This window comes from Xiphophorus maculatus, chromosome 18, assembly GCF_002775205.1.
Source record: "Xiphophorus maculatus strain JP 163 A chromosome 18, X_maculatus-5.0-male, whole genome shotgun sequence".
NCBI classification, from domain to species: Eukaryota; Metazoa; Chordata; class Actinopteri; order Cyprinodontiformes; family Poeciliidae; genus Xiphophorus; species Xiphophorus maculatus.
In genome coordinates, this window is record NC_036460.1 from 18,765,710 (window position 1) to 18,787,472 (window position 21,763).

The window sequence follows — 21,763 nt, forward strand, 5'->3', positions numbered from 1 at the left end:
TCAGTTGGAAGATTAAGCTAATGTCTCATTAGTAGGCAAATCTAAAACTGACCTCAGATCACCATTTAGAAATGACCTCCGTCCAGTCTGTTCTAATGGCTTTCACATAGAAACAGTTCCTCCACAGTTTAATTATCCTTCTTTCGTCTATAAATAAAAATAAAAAAAGACTAATTGTTGGATGTGCGGACATCCTCTGCTTACATTTGATTTCACTTGACCCATCTGCTGCCTTTTATGGTGGCCATCTCCTTCCTGAATGCATTTGCATTCAGTCTTGACTCAATTAGGCATGCAAAGTGATGCAAGTGTAAACAACTCAAAAGACTAATTTTAGTGCAGAGATCAATCTATAGTTGCTTGAGCTGTTCTATTTGGGTATTCTGTTTAATTTAAGATAATTACAAATGTGACCAAAATGTCTGTATTTTGGGTTTCTGTAAATACACATTAAAGGACACCTGTACAAAGATAGTGAGTTGATAAATGTTCATACCCTCTGTTGGTCAGAAAATATATCAACCTGCCAAAGCTACAGAGCTGGAAACTAGCACACAATATGCTGGGTAAAGTAAATGTAGTGGATTGGAAAAATATTATCACCAAATTATGACTACAAACATAGTTTGTTGGCAAGTAAAAAAAAAAAAAGATCATTTAATCTTTCTATTAACTCTGACGATCTTTTCTGTTCCTGAAAAAACATCCCCACAGCATGATATTGCCAACACCATGTTACAGAATGGTGATGGTGTGTTCAGGGTGCTTTGAGGGCAAGTTTTTGTCACAATTGGCTTTAGCATTTTATACCAATATTTTGGTCTCATCTGAAAATTACTTTCTTGTCCAAGTTTCTGTCTCCATGATTTCTGACAAACTGCAACTTCTGATGGCCTTGTTTAAGCAACTGCTTTCACCTACCCACTCTTCCATAAAGCCTAGATTTGTGTGTAAAGCCAATAATTATCATGTCAAGTGTCTTTGTTTAGAGCTGTGACTCTTGCAGTTCCTCTGGAGTTACCATGATGTTCTTTGTTGCTTTTTTCTAATTTATAGTCTTCATTTGCATTGAGTCAGTTTTGGTGGCTGGTCCTGATCAGGAAGGTTTGCAGTTGTGCTACTGCCTATATTCTTTATTTCAGATTGTGTATTAAATAGTGGAAACTGCTTTAAACCTTTCCATAACTGTGTCTCGGACCTGTCTGATGTGCTTTGGCCGCCATGATGATGTTTCTTCCCCAATGTTTTCTAACAAACATTTGAGGCTTTAACGGAAAAAGCTGGGTAGTCCAATAGGATTAATGGACTTTATTTTCTGTGTGAATAACTCTGGATGCACAGGGTTGTGCTTAAGGGTAAAAGAGTAGAAAGGGCTAAATAGAGATGCAAACTACACTCTTCAGATATTATTTGTAAAATAAAAAATCAAAGCCTTATGTCTTTCCCTTCCACTTCACAATTGTGTGCTACTACGTGTTGGTCTGTCACATAAAATTAGTGAAATACACTAAAGTCTGTGGTTGTAATGTGACCAAACATGATAAAGTTAAATGGTAAATATTTTTGTAAAACACTGCATGCGACTAAATTGAATTAAAGTAATTATAATGTATGATTTTAAATGTGTTGGATATATATGTGAGTATTATTGTTGTATGAATGTTCCTATGGCTGTTGAGTTCTTTGTAATTTGTAAATGAGGATGAGTGGCAGATCTGTTTGCAACATTTGTTCCCTCTGTATTTCTGTCCCACATCTGTCTTCTCTCTTCTTTTTCTGTCCTCTGTGTCATTTTCTTTTTAGCTAATTTCTCCCCGTTTCCCAACCCATTGTTTATGCTTCCATACTTACACCCCTACCCCACCATATTTTTCTGTGGATGACCTCACCAGGCCAGGCCTAACAATTAGCTCAGCCACCTCCTCCTCTTTGCAGCCTCTGATGATGAGGAAGCCTCTGCTGCGACACTGATCCCGAGTCTGCAGACAAAGCATGGGAATGAAACACAGCCTCAGCAAAGACCCAACAGCCAGACTGATACTGAACCTGTACAGAGACTCTTTTTTTTTTTTTTTTTTTATGTTGCTTTTCCCATTGTATGTTACTTTTAATGGTTTCGTCTGGAGTCACTGTTTCACTTTGAAATGGTTTGCTCCGCAGTGACACTGCCACAGAGCGTAGAAGAAAAGCAGGATCAGGAGTCGCCTGGGTTGTGTTGCTTTACCTCCCTCAAGAGAAAAGTCTCAGTTGGACTGTAACTGAGCAAGAGTTTCTGTAGCATCTTTTAAGGTTTGACATTTGACTGCACAATGCTATTCTTGGTTTGGTATTCTCAACCACAGAACTGACAATTGATGTAAAAGAAACACACTTATTCCTGTCTTTAAAGGAGGAAGTGGTAATATCCAAGAGAAACATGTTTTTTTTTTTCTTAAGTAAAATAAAATCTGCAAATGCTATGTAGTGCCAAAAAGCATCATACCTGACAAATTTCAGAAACTTATCAGTTCATCACACTGCAGAGAATATCCTCAGTACTGTAAAATAAGTAGACAAAAGCACAATCTTACAATTTTCTGCTTACGTCTCACTTAGACACCACTCCTGGCTAACTGTGTGGCAGTTTTCAATGTTAAAAAATGTGATTCCTTTGTTTTAGAATCAAATTTGATTCTAAAGTCTTTTTGGCTAAATGACCAGCTGACAATGAGGTTGTCAAAATGGGCAAATATGAATAGATTATATTCCATAATTAGAGTAATTGTATAATAAAGTGAGCATATTGAGAAGTTCACTGGTCGAAGCTGTAACTGACTGAATGCCTGGCACGCTTCTCTCTGCTTATCTGCATAAATGTCTCCAAGGCAAATTAAATATCCTGGCAAATCGAAACAGTTTAACATGACAGTCTTTTTAAAATGCTGAATTGATGGAGGGTCTGTTCTGGTTGGCAGGTTGAATGAATAGCTGGACAGAGGCAGTTTTGCTGTGTACTGACTGGCCAACTGGATTGGATAACAAGTTCTATCTGTCTTTTTGGCTTCAGTCAGAGTTTGTTTCATGTCTTATCAGCCCCAACCATTTGCTTCTACAAAGCTTGGTTCTCTTTTTAACTCTTCGATTTTCCTCCTAAGGTATGTTTTAAGCCACTCTCTTCTTTGTTTCTTTTTTCTTCCTTTCTCAATATGTTTTTATGTATGTTCTTCCTCCAAGCACAACACAATTTCCCTTATTTTCTCCTTTTCTTTTTTGTATTCCTTGGAGTAATCTTTTATTTGTTAGCTTTTTTTTTATTTTGGAGGAAGGCATCATCACCCTCCTTGCACCGTTCAAGAAAGCACACCTATAAACACAATTTTCATAATCTTTCTTTTCCAATGTCCTCTTTCAACCTTTTGACCTCATTACTTCTAATCTTGCTGCCTCTTTTCTCAGCTTATTTGAGGCCTCTCCCCAAATTGTGATGCCACCTTGAAAATCTCCCATAGATCACATTTTCCTCTCAGAAGCATCACAAACTGTAAATGCACTTCCACACAGAGAAACGTCACAGCACTGATGCTCTTATAAATGGTCCTGACTCCTACTTATACGTTTTGTTTCCATTTTTCTCATTTTTAAAATATTATTATGCTTTAAATTTCAGTTTGGCTCAATTCCTGTCAATCTTTAGACTCAGCCTTTTTAACAGATCTCTAAACAAGATATACAGCCACATATTTGGCATTGACCAACATATACCTCGATTGCACACTTTCCATATCTGGTCCATCTCCACATTGTGTTGGGATCCATTCTTTTCCTTATCCGATCAGTCTCAGTGTAGGACTTTTTATTCTTTTGTATTTTCCAAACACCAAGCTGTGTCATCAGACACCACAGCATCCTAGTTTTACCTCTTTTTCTAAATGAATTATTTGTTGGTTTAGATTGTGTTTAACATTTTTGTTTGTTTGTTTAGATTTGTTGAATTAGTTAATGTTTGTGCAGTAGAGTCTACTTATTTACAACACTTTACCAACATTTTAGCTTTAAAATATCAAATAATGAAATAAAAAAATGTTAGGCAATATACAATCCTGTTGTACTTTTTGCACTCAAGACAAGAATTTGAGTTCTGCTCATTATCCCCAGAGTGGTGCTGATGGCTCTGCAGATCTGTTAAAGGGAATTAATTGTTTTGTTGGTCATTGACATTATGAATCATGTTGAGTCAATTAAATGAGCCCCAGGAATTTCTAATGTCTCTAATAATAGCATTTTTGCAGGGGAGGTGGGAAGGGCTCTTTTCTGTGTGTTTTGACATTAAGAGTAATAATTACTAATTTAATGATAATGGCAATGTTGTTTTAGATAATTATAGTAAATTGTCATAGGAAATGACAATTTTCCTATGAAAAAGAAAGTTATAATTTAATTCTCATTTGAATAGAAATAAAGATTTGATTTAACAAACTATTTTCAAATGACTTAGAGCTGGTTGCATTCATGGTTTCCTTCAGTCATTTACATGTACTTTAGTTTTGAGATAAGTGTTTAATTTTAAAACTTAACCAGTAAAACTTATGTGATCACTTCAGTAAAGCATGGTGTCATTTTACTGTGCAATGTTAATATACCTTTTTTGTCAAATACATGTATTTACATAGCTTTCTATTCACTGAAGTAAGTACAAGATATAACATATCCTTGTTACACCATCACTTACAGTATGTCCCCTGCATTTAGGAGAATCTAAAGATTCACAACACATTAAATAAACCACACCAGTATCACATGTTTACCACTTCTATTAAATTTGACCAAAGGCTATTAAAATCTTGAAGCAATGACTTAATCTACTGCTACACTGTGCAGGCATTCAGTCAGCACTGACAAAGGTTCACTCATATCTGTCACACTCAATACCTGTGATTGGTGACCTGACAGTGGAGCTGTTATTTTCTGACTAATTCAGTTTATTCACCCATCTATTGTTGATACTCACTTGTCGTTGTTGGGCCGGGGGATGTTACACACCTCTTCCCCAGCAGTCACTGGAGAACTGATGTGATACTTACACTACATCACGGGGCAACACAGTGAACTCTTACTTATAAAGTTCAAGTTCAGTTATTAGGCAAATTGCTAAAAAAAAAAAAAAAAAAGATTCTGTCTAATTCAAAAAGAGTTATTACAAATTATTTTTACCACTTTGGGCATTCATGAACTGTGTATTAATCTCTGAACCCAGTATGGTCAGGTGACCCCTAAGCAACAAAACGGAAAAATAATATGAAGGCAAAAGTACCTTAAGCTGTCCTAATGTAGTAACACATTATACATTTTACAGTATTTATCTCAATACTGACACAATATACCAAACAGGAACACATCAGTGACATCAAAGGACTTGATGTTCCACATAATGCACTATTTTTTCACATTTAGACCAATGTAAAACAGGCATCTAGATAAATAAAGCATGCATGGCAAGTCAAGAAAAAAACGTAAAATAAGCTTTAAAATGTGTTGAGTGGCACTACATAGAGTCCAACAGAGGCTGATGGGACTCTCCTTGGTTTTGTAAACAATTATTTACAAACTGACATACAGAAGAGAAACATAAGTTTTGTTTTTCTTTTTCTGACTTGAAGATTCTCCTGCAGACCCAGTAAAGATTTTTGTTGGGTTGTTTTACTGCTTGTTTGACCCCTTTTTAAGCATGTTAGTGGGTAATTCTTCCTTAATTAAACTGTACTTGTGTGGAATGTGAACAATTTCCTGAATGAACTATTCAATCCGCAGCATGTTATCTTTTTCTATGTGTTTTATTACCCTCATAAACTGTTTCATGGTTTCAGAGTGTTGGGTATTGCAAAGGCCTGTTTGTTTAATTAGATGAGATTAGTCTCCTGATTAAAATGGGCTTGATAAGATTTTAATAGGCTTGCTTTCATGTGGATTACAGTGTGAACAGCCTCAAGCTTAGTGCTATAACTCACTGCTTCTCAAAGATGCACTTGTCATTTACCAGACGGAGTCTTTACTCTTTATAAAACACTTATAAACAGTGATGTTTGCCTGCGTTTCTCTTTTCCTTTAATCTTCAACCACATGCATAAAAAAATCCTCCAACCTATTACTGCGGATGTGGCCAGACATCTCTCTGTAGTTTTTTCTCTCTTTTTTTGTTCATTTCTGTCTTCTCAGCTTCAGATCTGTGTTGAGTCAATGGAGAATCTCAGTGGAATTATGCAAAATGGCATAAAAGCAAAAACAATGCATTGGCCTATGTCTTTTTTTTTTTTAAATGTCACTTATGATTTTTATCTCAATGAAAAAAAGTCTGTCCCTCTTTGGATTTAATTGCAGCTGCTGTTACCAACAAAGTGTTTTCAAACATGCACCCTTTCCCCCTTCACCTTTTTCCTCATTCTTCTTTTACAATATTAACATCTATGTCTTCATCTTTCTTAACTGTTTTTCTCATGTGCACACTTTACAACCAATTTTCTGATCCTCTCTGCTGATGCGCTCCTCCAAACAGATGTCTTTCTCCCCTTATGCTGATCTTTTTTTAGGAGGGTCCGTATGTGATGCAGAAGAAGAACTGGGAGCTTTACGAAGGCAACGACCAGTATGAAGGATATTGTGTAGACCTGGCTTCAGAGATTGCCAAGCACATCGGAATCAAGTACAAGATCTCTATTGTTCCTGATGGAAAATATGGAGCCAGAGACCCAGAGACTAAAATATGGAATGGCATGGTGGGAGAGCTTGTGTATGGGGTAAGGATGGAAACAGGACAAGTATAAGCTGGATTCATTCTTAGTCAATTAAAATGCATTGCAGTGCTGTTTGAATAAATTTCAGTTTCACAAATTTCATAGATGTCCATCTCAGCAAATTGCAGCGTCAGTGAAAAGGGAATTTATTCAATGACTGAATAATTTTAAATTACTATAGACATAAAATTGGAGTGTATTATTTATAGATATATATAAAATAATACACTCCTGATGAACAGAATTTTGCATTTCGTTTACGTCTGATAGAGAATCAGAAATTCCATATTCATCCATAACACCAATAGAAAGTATTTCTAAGGCTTTGTTTATGCAGCAGGTTTTGATGTTCAATTCTAATTCTATTGTTGAAATCCAATTTTTGTGTGTGGTCATTCGTAGTACTTAAAGATTCATTGACAATCAGACTTTGAAGACTTCATGACATCAAAGCATCATCTGTTGATTAGTCTGTAAACCAGGAGTGGTGGGATTGTGATGTGATGGACTTCAGTGATGCAGACGTCGCTCATAATTATAATTTTTAGTCATTAGTTTGTCGTCTTGTGCAAATTATGATGCATATCTCGTGTCAGGAACATAAAAGATGGCTGAAATGCAACATGTCATTTAGACTTCAGTCACAAACAATTGGATAGATGGTATATTACATATCATATCATAACTTTCTAAAAATACTGGCTTAAGTATTTTTTTTTTTGCCATAAGTGAGGTTTTTTTCTTGCCAAAATCATTTTTGGCAAGAAATTACTTGGGCCATTATTTTAGTTATGTGACGTTATGGAAATGGCTCAAATTAGATTTTTTTGAGGGGGGGATTCAAAAGATCAGAATGGGACAATTCAGACAATTGTAAGAAATCGGATTTGGTCGCATTTGCTTGCTCTTTAAACTTTGCCTAGTTGACAATAAGGAGATTGTATGATGGCCTATACAATAACGGGAAGACTGCTGACTTGTCAGTTGTCCAGCAGACTGCCACTGTCACCCTCCACAAGGAGGGAAAGCCACAAAAGGTTAATGCTAATGAAGCTTGCTGCCCACAGAGTGGGCCTAATAAACCCCACAGAGAATGTACTGTTAGAAGGAAGATGAGAGAAGCCAGAACCTACAATGCAGAAAAGCTGAAGGAAACTATTAAAGCAACCTGTGCATCCTTAACACCTTATCAGCACCACAGGCTTTGATTGCCTGTTTCTGAAGGACCCAGGCCAAGTTCTTTTCCATGCAGTAAATGTATTTAATTTTAAGAAGGATGACATTTAATAACTGGAAATCCTTTCTTATGAGTCCTATGTACAATTCTAATCTTCGGAGAATTAATTGAGTTAGGTGTACAGACCTTAGGAAGATGGCTCAGAAATCAACACCTGTCTGGGATCTCAATCATGGTGATCTTGCACAGGTCCTATACATTGCAGAGTTCCATCACATACCAGCAGAAAAATGCAAATAACTCTGATGCTGCACATAAACTTGTCTCAAGGCTTTTGTCTCCTTAGTAACCATGTTTGGTTCCCACAGAGATGCTGTGTCATGGAGTGGTTATTTATATACGGGAGATTTGCCAAGCTCATTAATTACGCCTTTGATTTCACATAGCTGCCTGAATGTCAACTTTACTGTCATGCAGCAGACAATGTCAGTTATTGTTTAGGGGGGTTTAGCACAGAAGGAGCTCCAGAACAGCAACTGAATCAATTACCCTCCACAACTTGTAGTGGAAGGTGACTCAAAACTGTTGCATTGATTTATCTGTTTTGAATCACCCAAAACACTCACTGTCCTTTAAAAAGACTCTCAAACATACTGTAGCTATAAACTTGCAATATACACACACTTTCTTGTGAATTAATGCCTCCTTGTGGAGTTGAGTCTTTTGACTGACAGAAATGTGAGAAAATCGTGTTTCCCCTCCTTGGCTTTTCAAAGTTAGGAATTCACAAAGATGGCAGTCTGCTCAATATTTGCAGCTGTTTTCCTCAGTCTGCCTTGTCTCAGTAAATTAGTGCAACAAAATTCACTAAGACATTTTGACGAAACACATGCAGATGCAAACATGACCATCAAAGCCTGTAGAGACACGTCATAAGTTTGCTTGAGTTTACAGTTGTCCTCTCTTCAACCCATAACACAGACGGAGCAGAAGTGATCAAGAAGCAGAGGAGATATTTTCTGTCTTTTTTTATGTGGCAATTTATTTGTGTAACTTCAAGTTCTGACAAAATTGAGCCCCTCCTCGATAATTGACAACTAAATAAAGAGGTGATGTGAATGCTTTTATTGTCCCACCCAAATCAACTCCACTTTGCACTTTCATAGCAATCTGGCTGTATTGAAAAACACACCCAGCAGGTAACTTTATTTTCTTTTCAGGATTTTTTTTTTCTTTTGTGATCCAAATTTCACTATTTTTTGACAAGTTAATCCTATTTGTATTCTTGGCATTTATTAAAAATAATTTTAATATTATTCAAAATTATTTAAGTAATAAATCATTTTATTAAATTAAGAGTATATAAAACATATTTTTTTAAATTTATTTTTAAACATACAAAAAATGGGTTAACATTACCTGAAGGCATACAAAAATAATAAATGTTGAAATCTGTGCAAACAGCTTAGAGAGAATCAATTTTGTCATTGTGGCTGTTTTTAAAGTGGACATGCCTTTGTGTCAAAGTTTAGAATTAGAAAGTTGTCCAATTTCCTGTTTGCACAGATTTAAAACCCACAAATAACTGTGAATTTAACTAAACGGAGTCTATCTTGAACAGTTTTATTGAGAAAAAAAGTTCCCTGATCATTCGGTGGAACAATTTTATGCACCCTAAGGCTATTGCAAACGGTAACATTGTGAAAAATCCAGATAAACTGAAGGGATTTAAAAAAGTCTAATGTAACAAAACTTTCTACATTTAATACATAATTGTCCTTTCATCCTGTGGCCTTTAGTCCTCAGTGGAAGTAGTAAGAAATGCAGCTTTAATTATTCCTTTATCATGTAATAGAGAGTGGAGTAGAGCTTAGTTTTGCATTCACTGCTTTAGAAATACTACAAAAAAAGTGTTGGACTAAATTTGAATCATTTCCCAGAATAACAGCATTATCAGTCAATTTATTTTCTATTGTTACTTAAGCTGCTTTAGGGTCAAACCTCTGGAGGAGTATCCAAGCATTGAAAATAGACCATGATAGTCTGTCAAAGGGCCTACGGGTATTATTTTAAAACTTTACACTTTTGACATGTAACCAATAAAAAAATAAAGACTTAATATGCTTGTCAGTTTTGTTGAATGTTTTTAAGAATTGCTTTGTCTAACGTGGAGAATAGTTTAACTCTTTCAGCAGTTTGTGGTTTATAATGCACATTAAACCAGTAGTCTGTCAACCTCACTGTTAAAGACCATTTTAGATATTTGCTTTATTCTGTGAGGAAATGACCCACGTTTATTCAGTGAAGTATAAAGTGAACTTCAGCAATGTGTGATTATTGCAGTTTAAGAGCAGGATTCAGGCACAGAAAAAATGGACAGTATAAATTTTAAAGTCATTATTTTTCATTGTTTTATTTTTTGGTGTGAAAACAGTTTGGGAAATTGCAGCAATTCCAAGCTTCTTACTGTAGTCATAAAAACAATATTTCTCCCCCTGAAAATGCAATATTCACTGGGGTTTCAGATGATCAAAGCTGATCTTTTATTGGTTATTTGGGCCAGAAAAGCTTTTCATATCATTAATTATTATCACCTTCTTCCACTTTGACTTTAGATACTTAGAAGACCTGTGTTCTGCAAGATCAAGCATTTTGCATGCAGATGCCAGTTAGACCTTGAGACTCATTTATATTCTGGATCTGTCCCTCTCCGGCCAACATACTGTATAAATTACTCCTGTGTCATTCTGGGTTGCCCTCTTCTTCCTCTGTCTTTTTGCCTTCTCTATTCCCTCATCTGCAATACCAGTCCATGTCTGCCCTTCCTTTACTCTGTGTTCACTGCACATTCCCTTCCATCCATCTGTATTATATGTAATCTCGGAGAAGTTAATTGTGCAATAATGTGACTGATATGAAGACCCTGGCCTTTCCTTTCTTCTTTGCAGAAAGCAGAAATTGCTGTGGCCCCACTGACCATAACATTGGTGCGAGAAGAAGTGATTGATTTCTCTAAACCCTTCATGTCTCTTGGAATTTCCATCATGATCAAAAAGCCTCAGAAGTCTAAACCAGGTGTCTTCTCCTTCCTGGACCCACTGGCCTATGAGATATGGATGTGCATAGTGTTTGCTTATATTGGAGTCAGCGTTGTCTTGTTTTTGGTAAGTAATTCATAGAAACTGAGCTGAATTGCCAGACTGTACACGTCTGGCAATGTGTACAGACATGTGATTTCTATTTAAGGTTTTGGGCCATAGATGAAAAAGGCAGCTGTACATGAAAAATAGTTTATAATTTAGTTTGATTTCTAGACAGAATAAAGCGTTTTACCGTGTCTTTACAGTTTTACAGCTTAGGTTAGTTATTTTGCAGTTTTATCCATATAACTCAGTTAAATTAAAAAGCACAGGTTCACCAAAAGAGGACAATAAGTTGGTAAGGTCAGAATTTGGTGTAAGCAACATAAGACCTTATCTTGCTTAAAAAGTTCAGGTTGGTGGAGGTGAAATATTGGGGTTTTCTTGGAACTGTATTGTTGCTGTACCAATCTTCTGATGGCTTCTTCCTTTCAGTAAATGTACATTATTACAAAGTTAAAACCCTCTCAAGCTAAAATCTTTAATATGGCAATGCTTTCACTGAACCCAGTGACCTCAGAAGTTACGATCTTATGGTATCTGGGTTGAAACAAGAGTTGTTGATGTGTAGCTGACAAATCTGTCTAGCAAGTCTGTCTGTATCAAGTCAACATGAATCAAGATCTCAGAGGAATGTTTCTGACACCTTGTTGAACCTATCCTTAAACCTGAAGGTTTAAAGTAGTTCTGAAGGAAAAAGGTGTCCAACTCAGTCCCAGCATGCTGTCATACTAAGAGGGATATGAGTGCTTTTTAGGTACCGTCTTATTCAACAAATGAGAATATGGATTCTGATGAAGCTCATATCTGAGATTAAAAACACCTTTTGAAAATAACAACCTTTCAGCAGGTATCAAACATACTTTCCATTAAGTCAACATCCCGGTAGATTTTTATATGATGTAATATTCTAATTTTAAAAGTTGTGTTTTCATTCATCATAAATAACAGAAATGAAGGCAGACACTAGTCTATGTGTAATTATTCTATGTTTTACTTAATGAAACACAGAATCTGTCCTAGTGATCTGACACTAGGACAGATCTATGGTTCTATAACAGTGGATATGTTTTAGAACCGCCACGAGTACAACTGGTTAGCTAAAACAGATTAATTTCTCAATAATACTTTCATTTATTGAATAGGTTTGTATATTGATATTAAATTTACATCCTAAATTGAAATCCAGGTACTAAAACTATTATGTGTGTCTGTGAATGAACAAAATGCAAGATGCACAAACAAAAATGTGAAATATTAACACATATTCCATTCATAAATAGATGATTAACCTAGCATATGTATTATGTTGCCACCTAGGTGTCTGCTTGTTCAAGAAATTTTTTATACTAGCCAAAATTGCATTCTCCAAGGTTGGCTACAGTATTGAGCATATGTTGCTCAACAGAAACTTTTCTTCAGTTACACCTTGATACCACATGGTAATCATACCTCGTTTTTAACTCTGAAACCATACAGAGCAAGATGAAATTAGCTGGTTTGCATAATTCAACTTTGATTCAAAAAGTAAATCATCTAGTTGGAGTGAAAACGTGTGGATATCTTTGATCCTAGAAACTAGCTGACATTTTTCTGCCTTCACTGTTCCAGGTAAGCCGTTTTAGTCCGTATGAGTGGCACGCAGAGGAACCAGAGGAGGGTGCCACAGAGCAGGGCCCCACTGACCAGCCTCCAAATGAGTTTGGCATCTTTAACTCTCTGTGGTTTTCTTTGGGAGCCTTCATGCAACAAGGCTGTGACATCTCACCAAGGTTGGTGTGCTTGAGATTGTTAATGTGAATGTGTGTACATGTGTCAATCTGATTTGTGCTTGGGTGGGGCCCCTCAATTGTCCAGTTTATGTTAACATTCCTTCTCAAAATAGAAAAGACACATTAATCTTCAGTTTAAAGTTTGCATGCATGAAACAAGACAGACTTTCAACAACATTGTTTACGCTATATTTGAACAGGATGTAGCCTATGGGCTAAAAATGTTACATTTTCAATGTATTTTTGAGGGCTAAGTAAAGACTGGGACTAAAAACTAGCAATAAAATAGACCCATCCAAGCACTAGATGTGTTTGACTGTTCATTGTGATTCACCGTTCTCTCTACCGTCTTAACTTCCACTGAGCTTATCTGATTCACCAACAAAATGTGTCTTACAGACACCAAAGATTTTCTAGACACAAACAAACACATAAAAACATGCTCCCACATGCAAACAAACCCCCCTAAAAGCGAGAACACCCTGCATACATTTCAGCAGCTGTGTTCTTACGGGTCCTGTGTGGATGAAGATTTCGCAGAATGCTAGGTGTGTATGAATTTTTAATATGCCAAGGAGGAAGCAGAGTCCAGCTGTATTTTTAGAATATTTATACGAAGATAGCATTTTATAATTGATAACCTGAGAATGCAGTTTAGTGAAATATTTATACCATGCTTCTTGAAGACCTTCAGGGAGCAGATCCAAGGAGAGAGGTAGCAGCAGGGAACACCTCACACCATAATAAAACAAAATGCATTTACTTTCATAATGTAACCATTTTTGTATCCCTCCCTATCCTGTAATGTAAATTACAGCAAATTAATAATGTGTATGGCAAATTGACCACTATTTCTCTACAAAAAGCTATTGGTTATACAAATATAAAATGTTATTGAAAGTACTTTATGATGACAAGATTAATTTCCTCATCACCAATGTCATAACTGAGTAGTACATAGATTTCTGAATGTGTCTGAATGAACTTATGCAATTCAGATGGATCTCCTTAAAAGTAGTCAGAACATGTACTGTATTTGGGCCATTAATGTTACTACTCGGGCTGTGAAGGTCACATGGGTTGCTGGTGATACCTTCCTTTTAGTTAATGTTGGGTTTATTGTGACTTGATGATTCAAAAATGTCACCAACAATGATAATATGTGTGTTGTTTTGGTCATGTGTCAAGGTGTGAATAGCTCTGAAATTACTTGAGGAGACAAGTCAAGGCTGCACTGTAGAAGATAAAACATGAAGCCTCATTCTCCATGTTGTTCTGTGTTTTGGATTCTTTCAGTCCTTACCAGCTATCTTTCCAGTCAAAATTATGCTCGCTGCTATCTTCAAAAGAGTCTCCCATCCCTTGATGCACATTAACTGCCAAAACTTCACACAATGAGTTTGTTCTTTGGTGTTAGGCACTTCTGCTAAAATACCACTTTGCTGGATGTGTGTTTGGATGTGTTATTGTAAAAGTGAACCCTGGTTACCTGGTATGTTTGGATCGTCAAGTGACAACAATCCAAACAACTCATGTTACCTTAAAGGCATTGTTTGTGACCTTAACAGTCTTATTAGAGTGTTTGTTCTGACTACAACTCATACGCCTGAAACTTTCAACTCATGTTTAGAACTGAAAAGGCCTTTTACTGAAAGGTAAAATGTCTTTAAGAAACATTTGCATACTATTTAAGAACTAAGGATTCAAGTTTTAAGTTCACCTCTAAATTCCTCAAACCTAAGTCTAACTAAGCATCCGTGTGGTGTCTTGTAGAAACTAGGCTGATATTTAAAGGCCCCACTTTACAACTTCCAGGACTAAAAGGATATGATACTAACATTTTGGTCTCAGATGCCACATTATATCTTTAAGGGTTTAGTGGAGTCCAAATCTTGATGCTTCAAAGCTATTTATGGCAGCAAAAGTGGAACCAAGACAATATTTGACATAATTTCATTCCTGGCTGGTTTATACTCATTTGGAGTCCTTTAGCTCCTTATCAGATTCTTGTTTTCTTTCTCTGTTGCATATCCTCTTATCACAGTTAATGTCTCTGTGTATGCTTTGCTTGTATTAAAACTGTTTTAAACTTTGTTCACTGTTTTTATCTGTATTTTACATGTAGCCTACATCATTGTTTTTATCTAAAATAAACTATTTGGACCCAATGCTGCCGGCCTATCCGCTGCCTACATATGGGCCGCATAAAAGTACAACCAACAAGAACTCTGTTTTCAGTGTTAACAATCATTAATCTTTTTTTTCTTTTCAGTAGTGTGTCCGAGAAATGCACAGAATGTTCAAAAATGGTGTTAAAGATTCCCTTTTCTTTTTTTCAAAGCTAGATTATACCAAACTTTACTCAGTAATTCCCACTGGATCTTCATTAGCATTTCTTTATTGAGTAAAGAACAAACAATTTCCAGCAGCTGGACAAACTTTGCTTTCTTCTTCCTCCTCTTTTGCTCTCTCATCCATCTCCTTCACAGTCCTGACACCTGTCGTCTCTCTCCTCTCCCCACTTCACTGAGACTGACAGGCCAATTCTAACCTCAGCACACTAAATGGAACACACTCACATCTGCTGCAGGCACACATACTCACAAGCACACAAACACATAAGTTGCATACACGGACACATTTAACAAAACCACACAGAAGAAAACGCCTACTGCTCAGTTTCACAACTTTTCAGTAGGGATATGTGCACTTCCCTGTGACTTAAAGGCCCTGTTCATAAGCTACAGCTGTCATTGCGATAATGTGATACTTAACATGAAGCCAGCGTTCGTCATATAAATCACCAAGCTCTGTCAGTTCCAGTACAGCCCTACTCTTGCATAGCCTGGGATTACTGCGGTCTTAAATGCCAGATTACATTCTGACAATGAGAAGTCTGTCACTTACATGTTTGTCCTTCTCTGCTCCTTTCCTTTTTTTTATCTACTTGACTTTTTAAATGAGGCAGGATGTTTCAATGCAAATTAAAGTCTAAGATGTCTCTTTTAGAGTGACAGCTCATATGATTTATCTTGTAGAGTCAGTGTGGATGTTTAATATATAACAAGCCCCAGGAGATAAACCATATTGGTTCAACTGATATCAAAGCTGCATTTAGCAACGTGGCTCTGCTCCCAGGATAGTGGAAGCATGTACTGGTGGAAGCGTGCAGCGCTTTTTTATTTGGATGGGAAACTGTCTTCCTACAAACATAGAACTATTCAAATTGTTTATCGATCGGAAGACTTGCGAGTCCCAAAATGCACTTGTATTGTCTGGAATAGTAGAACTTTATAGAGCACTACAGACACCACTGGTGGCTGCAAAGTTACTCATAGTGGTATGCAACGGAATTTTGTTCTGTATACACCCTGTGCATGCAAAATGACAATAAAGTCAGTCTAAGTCTAAGTGAATGCAGTTTTAGGTGTGACAGAATCTTGCAAAAGTACAAGTTATCACATGTTTTCATGTTACAACTAAATACTTCAGTATTTACATGTACATATTATATATTATATTGTGACTTGAACTGAGCTATTCTAACACAACGTTTATGTTTTGAGTTAAGTTTTAACATTGCAGCAATAGCTAAATGGTTAGGATCATTCTTTTTGCGGAAAAGTGAACCGCATGACTCGGCCACAAGACTTTTGTGAGCTTTACCACGTTAAATTTTGGGTATTTTCCTGTCACCTCTGACAAGCTTTCCAGTCCCTGCTGAAGAAAGGTTTCCCCACAGTCTCATCCTGCCACCGCTGCATGTGGGAATCGTTTGTTGAGGGTGATATAGCTTTTTTGCCACAGTTAGTGTTTTTCATGGCATCCAGAAATTCACTTGTGTTCTCGTTTTAGCTTCTCTGCATTGCTATGTCTCCTAAACAGAACTCCTTGTGGCTTTTTTAGCAATGTCCCTCTTTTTGCTAACATTTGAAAACTGGATTTTTAGTATGCATCACTTCTTGTCATGTTAACAGATTCTCCCACCCGAGCTATTGATTTCTACCCTCCTCTAGAGTTACCTTAGACTCTGATTAATGATCTCCTTGTGAAGCGTATCAATTTAGGTGGACAGTCATGTCTTAATAGGTTTCAGTTATGTCATACTTTCTTCCCTTTTTGGAGGAGTATTGTGCTGTATGAAATGTTCAAAGCTTTGAAAAAACATGAGATCATTTTAAACTGAAAGACGTCTCCTTGCTGCCAGTGTAGGTAGGCAGACATACTCTTTTCATTTTCCCCATCAACCTCACCTTTATGGCTTGAAGCAAATTGCAAGCAAGATTTCTTCTTGTCATTGTTAAATAAAGATCATATTTAAGAGGCAAATTTCTAAGTCATCTATTTGGGACAATGTCCTCTTTGAAGATGAGGATCTGTACAGTTCCTCCACCTGTAGATTGTCTCTGATTATTGGTCTCCATGCCTGGTTTGTAGGTGTACGGCCATGTTACAAATTATATGAATTAATGTGCTATCAAAAGTTGGAAACAAAACAGCACCAGTACTCAAGACACAGCTTTAAAGTCACTGTGACACAGTCAGCGACAGAACACTTGTCCTTTGCGAACTGCTGAAGCATTTTTGAGCAAACAGAAGTGGAATTAGCTCCTCTTTCATTGATTCTGTACATTCTATGAGAAGCTAGCTGTGTTTTGATCTTACTAGAGTTCGCAGTCACTTTCCCTCTTGTGCCTTTGATAGTCCACCCATACACACACGTGCATTCAACAACAGCACAAGATTCTTCACTTTCCCCTGATAACAGTGGTGGAAAAAGACTCCAAGGAAAGAGATATAATCAAAGGGAAAATTGACTGGTTTTATGCAGATTTCGAAGATTAGAGGTTTTTGATAGCTTTCACTTTCAGCTTTGACTTTGTGTCTTTTTTGTTTTAGTGTGAGTTGCTGCTGCTTCACTAAGCCACACAGTATGTTTGTATGTTTATTGCCCCTTTCTGAGCCCGCCAAAGCAGATGAGGGCATGCGTTTCATGAAGAGGCATAAAACTACACGGTAAAAAAGATAATTTGTTGGTCTTTTGGGCTTACAAGCAGTGGTTTTTTATGAGTGTATGAATGATTTTGACAGGGAGGTTAGCTTTTAGATCAGGGATTCTCTAGTTCATGCTCAAAATCTCAAGTTTGATTCCCACTGAGAAAAAAAAACTTCCAGGTCAACACTGAGCAAATCTGTTTTTGATACGTTTTGCAACTTAGACACTAAGAAAATGACTAGTTATGACATTGTTTTCTTGGACCTAAGCAGCGGTGGTCTTTGAAATGTATTGTAATGAATATTCAAATTTTATGAGAAACTCTAATTTTCTTATAAAACTGGAAGTGAAACTGATATCTTGCATTTCTTTCCAATTAACTGGGCAAACAATTTTCTGACATTTCGCATCCTTGATTCAAATATTCTTACATTATTCAGAATGGTGCCATATACAGTATCTGTGACATACAGTACATACCTGTTATTTTAATTTAAGGCAGTAAAGGACCCAGAATAGCAATCATCACTTAATCTGAGGTGAGGTTGTGTGGTTGTACTGTTCATTAGTGAAACCCAGTAAAAGCCAACCTAATCTTATCTTTCACTTTTAGGAGCATATAATAGGGATATGTTATATTTTACTAGCATACTTAAAGGGCATTGTTTTTTATTTAATTTTCATTCTCATTAAACTTTAAAAAAATCTGCTTAAAACTAAATCTACTCAAAGTATTTTTGTGTGCTACCAATGAATCAAACATTTTTATTTCAGAAAATATTAAAAAGCCTGGCCTCATTTGATATATTGCTGCAGAAAGGAAGTAAAACTGGCAGACTTTAGGCGTAAATTCATGTGATGGATGAGCCTTGGAGGCACAATGCTCTTGAGATTATAGCCTTTGAAAAGGAGCCATGTCATGCATATCATAATGTCATATCATTTTTCTATCTCCTCAGTTCATTTCCTCTAATCCCCCAGTCCCTTGTTCACCTTTACAAGCAGGTAAAATCACAATGTCAAACCTTACATAGGCTTCAGTCACACAAACTTTATCACAAGTTAGATAGTAGGTTCTATTTAGCTCTAAATTCAGGGATGCTTTAAAGATATCATAAGCATACAATTGCTACATTTGCTCACAGTGTCTAAATAGAATAAAAATATCAAATAAAATTGTGTTTTTACTTGGATAACTTAAACACACTCTATCATACTGGATAACAATCTTCAGATATCATAATGCTATGTAATAGTATTGCAGGCTTCAACACAAAACTGTGATAATGGAGTTTTACCATCAAACGATCTCTTTACTAAAACCCTGAATCTTTTAGGAGGTAAAGAAAATGTGCTGTCAAGCCTCGGAAGGAGTTGAATTGAGTGGGAAAGAAATTCAAACTAATTTCTCCCTCTAGATTTCTCTGAGAGATCCCTGGCAATGAAACGAATGAGAATGGCCCATTGACAAGCACATAGGGTGAATATTGAGAATGCAGTTTAATGAGATTCTCTTTGACCTGGCTGCAGGAGTCTGCTGCTTTCTACTCAACTTTCAAACTATTGAATGCCGCTAAGGAAATAGGAGTTTTATAGATTCCTTATCTCCCCTCAAATATAAGAACTGGTAAAGGAATTTACTCCTGTTCATTGTATCATCATGAGTTGCAATATACACAACCACATCCACCTATTTTCCTTAATCTCTTATTTTAGTTTTCCTAAAATACTATGGGATGGACATACTTAATTCTTACTTAAGGCTTTGTACTATTTGTTTGCTTAGCGCGCAGCAAATTGTGTCATTAAATTGTTGTTTATCATTGGGTATTTGATGGACACCACTGTGCGGTCAGGGATTGTGCTCCACATTCTCACTTTATTTTACACTTTTGTTTGTGTGATCATGTGAATGCTAAATGTGACATTTACAGGAGAACAACAACGATAACAATTCAGGCTTTTCAGAAGACCTCAAACAAATGAGCTCTACTTTTCTTTTTAGCTTTCTTTGCTCTTTCGGTCACAAATTACTGAGGTGCATTGGGTGGTGTTCATGACCTTTATAAATCTAAACTGATGAGATATTATTTAATTGTGCTTGTTTCGTATTAGTGTATGTGCCAGTATGCCATTGTTTGTATGTGTGTTAAGTTACCATCACAGGTCCATTGGTATTCAGTGTGGGTCCCTCCCTCTGTGCTGCAGTCATCTCTGCAGTCTTCAAGACACAGCATAAAACACACCCTCATGCACCTCTACACTTATTTTTTTTTTTTGATCTATGCTTCTGTTCTTGTTTTTGTCTTTATTTTATTCAACTCAAATGTTTGCTCTTTAAAATTCTTCACACATTTACCATGCTTAAAGATTGCAGTGCATGCAGAAAAGTGACAACATTTGATCAGCTCTGCAAACACAGCAAATAGTTTTTCACGCACTTTTCTGTTCTTGTACCTCTCCGTGATGTGATAGCTGTCATCGGAAATGAGAACATTCACCCATATTGACCTCACATTACCACAGTGACCTTGATAAGACCACCAGCCTGTCAACTCTTGTTCCATGTGCTTTGAAATGATGATGACGGTCACCCTGGTCAGACACCAAGGTGGACAGTAAAATGACAAATAAGCAGAGAAAAAGTATTGTTTCTGAAGTTTTTAAAATTGAAGAAAATCTACTGGCTCTGAGAGACCCATTGTTGGAGAATGAGAAGTGGAAAACTGATCGCAACCTAATATTATTCTCAGGAGGGTTGGCCATGTCTATAAACATCTGAAATTACAGCCTTCTGCCTTTGAGGGCTTCTGTGTGTATTCTGGGGTATGTCAGCTACTTGCTTAGGGGCAATTATGTACTTGTGAAGTATGTGTGTTTTATGTGGGTTAGTATTTTTAAGCATCATGTGACAGGATGGAGGAAATATGTGTGTTAAATACTTAATGGGAGCAGGGGCTCCTGCTAATGGCACAAGTAACTAACTGGAGAATTGACTAAGTAATAAATATTGGTTCTCAAGGTCACTGATTGAAAACCAGCAGCTCATATTGACTCATTTCATTTATGATTTACCTTCTGTATTAACCTCATGAGCCTTTCCTGGTGACTGATCACTGCTGTTATTTTCATATTTGCCCTCCAGCTACTAATCTTTAATCTGTTAATCATCTTTTTCAGCTAAGTCTTTTTGCTTCCTTCTCCTCAATCAAGCTCGATTTGTTGGAAAGTGCTTTAGCCTGTTTCAATCAATTTCATCAGTTCGCCTTATTTCGCATCAGTGGTTGTTGTAAGGGAAAACAGAAAATGGAAGTAGCTGAGAAGAGTGAGAGGCTTTTCCTCCTGCCTTTCTGAGTCATCATTCACATGTTCATGCTTTTCCAGTAACATTAGGGATAGTAGTGAAACTTAATACATGTGTGATGACTATTGATCACTAAAATAATTTTTCTGTCCGTTGCACAACTACAGTGGTCATTCCACACCAAATAAGTCTAATGATGAATGAATTAAACCTGTAAATGGAAATTTTAGCAATTGCATAAAACAAGAATACAAGATATTCAGTCTTTACAGTTACAAAAAAATAAACATGGCAAAAAATATCTAAAGCTAAACAATATTGCCGAAGAACCTAAGGTCAAGGTATATAACAAGAGGAGAGATTTGCAATCTTAGGTCTATGAAAACAAAATAATATTGTAGACAATATTTTTGGGATTTAAAACTGTTTTTTTTATGTACATAAACACAGGTTTCACAAAATGTTTCAAAGACTATGTTATTAGTGTGAAATAACTCAGTCCAGGTTTATATTTTGAATATTTTATGCTCTTCTAATTCCATTTTAAATTTTGTTTTAGGAAATCTTTGTTCAGTATAAAATTATCCAACTTTGACTTTACCAGTCA

General features: G+C 36.4%; 1 protein-coding gene across 8 annotated transcripts in view; it reads left to right on the plus strand.

Annotated features, from left to right (window-relative positions):
* The window catches only part of LOC102220183 (glutamate receptor 4), a 118,837-nt gene that overhangs the window by 70,926 nt on the left and 26,148 nt on the right, over positions 1-21,763 (plus strand). For 7 of the 8 annotated variants that reach the window (XM_023351337.1, XM_023351336.1, XM_023351334.1 and 4 more), the window contains exons 11-13: positions 6,564-6,770; positions 10,893-11,108; positions 12,696-12,856. In XM_023351337.1, the coding sequence (XP_023207105.1) occupies positions 6,564-6,770; positions 10,893-11,108; positions 12,696-12,856 (584 nt within the window). Of the gene's footprint in view, positions 1-1,935; positions 5,162-6,563; positions 6,771-10,892; positions 11,109-12,695; positions 12,857-21,763 lie in introns of those variants that run through there. The other variant, XM_023351338.1, reaches the window with a different exon arrangement.